The 5,555-nt window shown below is 37.4% G+C and overlaps 1 protein-coding gene across 5 annotated transcripts; it reads left to right on the top strand.

Annotated features, from left to right (window-relative positions):
• The first annotated feature begins 1,123 nt into the window (after positions 1-1,123).
• LOC128524663 (uncharacterized) lies at positions 1,124-5,140 on the top strand. 5 transcript variants are annotated; one of them, XM_053497369.1, is made up of 5 exons: positions 1,362-1,474; positions 1,575-1,640; positions 4,399-4,504; positions 4,578-4,683; positions 5,041-5,140. In XM_053497369.1, exons 2-5 carry the CDS (start codon positions 1,621-1,623, stop codon positions 5,127-5,129), a joined length of 321 nt encoding a protein of 106 aa, XP_053353344.1. In that variant the 5' UTR covers positions 1,362-1,474; positions 1,575-1,620; the 3' UTR covers positions 5,130-5,140. The 5 variants fall into 5 exon arrangements, 2 of the variants coding, with proteins under 2 accessions (XP_053353344.1, XP_053353346.1); XR_008360556.1 differs by lacking the exons at positions 1,362-1,474; positions 1,575-1,640 and adding an exon at positions 1,124-1,256; XR_008360555.1 differs by lacking the exon at positions 1,575-1,640 and having other exon boundaries at positions 1,347-1,474.
• The last annotated feature ends 415 nt before the right edge of the window (positions 5,141-5,555 follow it).

Here is a 5,555-nt window from a genome sequence, read left to right as displayed (position 1 = left end):
CTTTTTATATAAAATAATTCTAACAATAGCATATTGTGTAAGGTTAGAAGCTTAGTACTTGATCACCTTCTCTTCTATTTAGAGCCCTGGCAAAGCTTTGCGATGAGAAACCGGAACAATGGGACACTTATCTTGATGCGGTCCTCTTCAATATCAGGACCAAAAAACAACTAACTACAAAGTTTACACCATACTTTCTTATGTATGGTAGGGAGGCTCGTTATTTTTCAGAGGTCCCAGAGTTTCTAGACGTGACTATATCTGTGGTTATAACTTTTATTTTCCCCCAAAAAAATTTTCTTTTTCATTTCATACTAAAATTTGGAGAGAATAATGATCTTACTGTTATTATAAAATCATTTTAATGTTATTATTTCAGAGAATGAGATAATAATGTTATTCATTATTTATTTATATATTTATTGCACAGATAAATGAAACAGTGGAACACGTTCTGGAGGAAGAATTAGTCACCTCTGCTCTTAAAGTCCAGGACCAGGTATTTAGCGCGGTAAAGAAAAATATGCAAACAACAAGAGACAAGACAATGCAAAAGAAAGAGAGTCTTAGGGCCACACAACACAAATTGAAAATTGGAGATAGGGTTCTCAGAAAGAATGTAAGGAGTCAGCAGAGAAAAGGAGGGAAGCTTGACAAAGAACTTCTGGGTCCTTTCACAGTACTGTGCATTAATGGGAAGAATGTAGATCTGATTAATGAAAAAGGGATAACATTTAATAAATTAGGCAGGATCATCTGGTTCCATACTTACGAGAGACCACGTGTGCCTCACAGACTCCAAAAAAATTTCAGTTCTGGCCCATTGTCTTTCGTCGCAGCTACCCAGAGCCCACTGTCTCCCGCCGCAGCTGCCCAGAGCCCACTGTCTCCCGCCGCAGCTGCCCAGAGCCCACTGTCTCCCGCCGCAGCTGCCCAGAGCCCACTGTCTCCCGCCTCAGCTGCCCAGAGCCCACTGTCTCCCGCCTCAGCTGCCCAGAGCCCACCACTGTCTCATTTTTGTTGCCCACCACTTGTCTAATTTTTTATACACCACAATGTGAATTTCTTTAGTTCGAAAGTTCTCACAAAATATATATATATATATTTTTTTTTGCTAAACTTTGGCAGGTGTTGATGCAGCTTGGTCAGGCAGCGTTGGAGATAAAAAAACATTTCTACTGTCTAGAATTGGTGCTTATAAATTGTTCAACTGGGACATAGCACGACTTGCACCTGGAAGAGAACTTGAGAGTGAGGTAGAACCATCCTACATGGTTTGTACAAGGTAACACTACATAAACTTCCAATATAACAGCATCAATAAAAAATAACATTTGTCTTTCTAAAGGTTATAAATGCTTACATATTTGCCTTGGTAAAGCAGCATAACAAAGAGAAAACTGAAAAAGCATTTTTCATCGATTCCTTCGCTATGACCAAGGTGTGGCAGGGATCCTACAACATCCTTAGAAAGGTACAGGATTACAGGAACAGAAACCTTATAATGAGCAAAGCTGTAATCAAGAGTATTAAAATAATTATATATAAGTACTGTTTAAATATTTTTGTTTTAGCTGGACCCAACTGAGTTCAAGATGATTCTTGGTGTCATTGGTGAACATGGACACTGGACTATTGCTGTAAGTAGGCATACATGCATAAAGTTATAGTTCATGAAATAGAAACTAACTATTTCCTTACACCCCATCTTGTAAGATGGCATGGTATTCCAAAAATGCATATTTTCTTCTTTCTCTTTACTTCTCTCCAATCACCTGCTTAAATTTCTAACTTATTGATCTTACATAAATTCCCTGGCAAATTATTATCTTCTTTGTGAGTCATTGTTTTTGTTCCTATTTTAAAGCTGCAACCTCTCTGTAGATTAATTTGCTGTTGCATCTATTATGTAGTATGCATTGTTTTATATATATATATACAGTGGTGTGAAAAACTATTTGCCCCCTTCCTGATTTCTTATTCTTTTGCATGTTTGTCACACTTAAATGTTTCTGATCATCAAACACATTTAACTATTAGTCAAAGATAACACAAGTAAACACAAAATGCAGTTTTTAAATGATGGTTTTTATTATTTAGGGAGAAAAAAAATCCAAACTTACATGGCCCTGTGTGAAAAAGTAATTGCCCCCTGAACCTAATAACTGGTTGTGCCACCCTTAGCAGCAATAACTGCAATCAAGTGTTTGCGATAACTTGCAACGAGTCTTTTACAGCGCTCTGGAGGAATTTTGGCCCACTCATCTTTGCAGAATTGTTGTAATTCAGCTTTATTTGAGAGTTTTCTAGCATGAACCGCCTTTTTAAGGTCATGCCACAACATCTCAATAGAATTCAGGTCAGGACTTTGACTGGGCCACTCCAAAGTCTTCATTTTGTTTTTCTTCAGCCATTCAGAGGTGGATTTGCTGGTGTGTTTTGGGTCATTGTCCTGCTGCAGCACCCAAGATCGCTTCAGCTTGAGTTGATGAACAGATGGCCGGACATTCTCCTTCAGGATTTTTTGGTAGACAGTAGAATTCATGGTTCCATCTATCACAGCAAGCCATCCAGGTCCTGAAGCAGCAAAACAACCCCATACCATCACACTATCACCCCCATATTTTACTGTTGGTATGGTGTTCTTTTTCTGAAATGCTGTGTTACTTTTACGCCAGATGTAACGGGACACGCACCTTCCAAAAAGTTCAACTTTTGTCTCGTCGGTCCACAAGGTATTTTCCCAAAAGTCTTGGCAATCATTGAGATGTTTTTTAGCAAAATTGAGACGAGCCTTGATGTTCTTTTTGCTTAAGTGGTTTGCGCCTTGGAAATCTGCCATGCAGGCCGTTTTTGCCCAGTCTCTTTCTTTTGGTGGAGTCGTGAACACTGACCTTAATTGAGGCAAGTGAGGCCTGCAGTTCTTTAGTTGTTGTCCTGGGGTCTTTTGTGGCCTCTCGGATAAGTTGTCTCTGCGCTCTTGGGGTAATTTTGGTCAGCTGGCCACTCCTGGGAAGGTTCACCACTGTTCCATGTTTTTGCCATTTGTGGATGATGGCTCTCACTGTGGTTCGCTGGAGTCCCAAGGCTTTGGAAATGGCTTTATAACCTTTACCAGCCTGATAGATCTCAATTACTTTTGTTCTCATTTTTTTCTGAATTTCTTTGGATCTTGGCATGATGTCTAGCTTTTGAGGTGCTTTTGGTCTACTTCTCTGTGTCAGGTAGCTCCTATTTAAGTGATTTTTTGATTGAAACAGGTGTGGCAGTAATCAGGCCTGGGGGTGACTACAGAAATTGAACTTTTAACTGTGATAAAGCACAGTTAAGTTATTTTTTAACAAGGGGGGGCAATTACTTTTTCACACAGGGCCATGTAGATTTGGAGTTTTTTTTCTCCCTTAATAACATAATCTTCATTTAAAAACTGCATTTTGTGTTCAATTATGTTATCTTTGACTAATAGTTAACGGTTTTTGATGAGCAGAAACATTTAAGTGTGACAAACATGCAAAAGAATAAGAAATTAGGAAGGGGGCAAATAGTTTTTCACACCACTGTATATATATATATATATATATATATATATATATAGATAGATAGATAGATAGATAGATAGATATATTGCATTGTGGCATTTGTTTCAGGCCATGTATCCATTTGAAAAAAAGACAGTCTATCTGGATTCACTGGGAGAATCTGAGCTAAAAATACGTAAATGCCTTGACAGCACAAGGTACCAATTACACATTCTCTCTCTTTCTCTCTCTCTCTCTCTCTCTCTCTATATATATATATATATATATATATAGTGGCGTGGGCGGGGCAGCAGCTGACGACCAGCATGCCTTGCGGGGATGTCGGTGTGTTCACCATGATGGGGAAAGGTGTTTGGGTTAGTGGCTTCGGCCCTGTTGTGTGTGTTGGGTGTGTGACGTGTGAAATGTGCTCCAGTTCAGGCTGATGCTGAATTGGATGTAGACTCCTGAGTGAAGGTGCTGCTCATGCCATACCTGCTGTGTACCTAATAAAGTACTCCCAGCCATTGCATTGGGCAGCAAATAAGCTCTCCAGCATTCTTTCCGGTGTAAAAACGCTACTATATATATATATTACATTTCACGTTATGAAGTAGTTGGACAAATTACCATTCTAAATATTAGGATTGTTTTTAATACTTGTATATGTGGATGAATGTCCTTTGTTGAAGACTTTGGCATTTTGTCTTTTATAGCAAGATATGAGATTTTTTTTATGGATTTCAATTATAGCTCCCCTTACTTGCATCAGAACCTCTATATACTGCATGTTAAGAATTCCTATGAACAGCTACCAAATGTTAATTTAACATTTTGAATCAAATCCTGTTTTTTTTATCTTTTTTAAAATTTATTATAGAGCCTTTATGAGAAGTAAAGGGTGCAATGTGTCAAGGTGGAGGTGTATGACTCTCCCACACTCACTACAAAGAGATGGAGTGTCATGTGGTGTATTTATGTGCAAGGTATGTCAGACATACATAATAATATTTGGTTAATTTTTTTTTTTCAATTTTATAACATTTTTAAATTGTGTAGTTCGCACAGAGGTTACTCCAGGATCAGCCTGTGTGGTTCTCTAATGAAACCCAGCTCATTGATAAGCATCGGAGAAAAATGGCAGTCAGACTTCTCCAGGAATCGGGTAAATAATTTGATTTAATAATATTCAATGATAATATTCATTTTGTTATTTTTTCAGATATGTTTTTTTTTACCTGTATAACTTATGGTTAACAGATGACATCAGTGAACTCTGTTCATTTTGCAGAGAAGTAGAGACAGACAACTCATGGGTAAAAGACAATATCTAGGCACAAACCTAGATAACCAAAATATCTAGGCTACTATCTAGATGATAATACATCATCAGGAAAATCTGTTTCCCCCCTCCCCAATGGCTGTAAAAGTATCAGAGATATCTGAAATTGCCTCAGAGACATGTGTACATGTGGAAAAGATAACACAATGCACAGTTGATGTGATTTTGTTTACCTTTTAGATTGCCTGCAGTGCCTGCGACAGGTGGATTCACATGTTTTGCAGTGGAAACCCACGAACGGATGTGGACTTTTTTTGTGCGCAGTGTGAAGTTGTAAGACACCCCCCCCCCCATTACTTTGTAATTAATTTATTATTTGCATTTAAAATTTGTTTATTTATTTAAAAGTTTGCTTGTTTTCCTTTTTCTTTTTTAATTCCCTTTTTTTTTTTTTTTTTTACATTTTTATAATGTTTAATTTCACAATCTAAAAGGTATATTTATGTTTAGCACACAGACCTGACCTTTGCATTTAAAAATAGCAGCTGACTGTTGGCAGTGTTGTGGTTCTTACTTAATTGCCTAATACCATTTACAAATGGTACCAAATCCAATTAACAAATAGCCAGTATTCTTTATTGTATAAAATAAATCACAAATAAAAAAAACACTGAATTAGAAGGTGTGTCCATCCTTTTGACTGGTACTGTACATAAATACATACTGTGTGTGTGTGTGTGTGTATATATATATAT

Source organism: Clarias gariepinus, chromosome 5 (assembly GCF_024256425.1).
Source record: "Clarias gariepinus isolate MV-2021 ecotype Netherlands chromosome 5, CGAR_prim_01v2, whole genome shotgun sequence".
NCBI classification, from domain to species: domain Eukaryota; kingdom Metazoa; phylum Chordata; class Actinopteri; order Siluriformes; family Clariidae; genus Clarias; species Clarias gariepinus.
The sequence above is the reverse complement of the archived record's forward strand: the minus strand, read 5'-3'. Positions and strand labels throughout refer to the sequence as shown.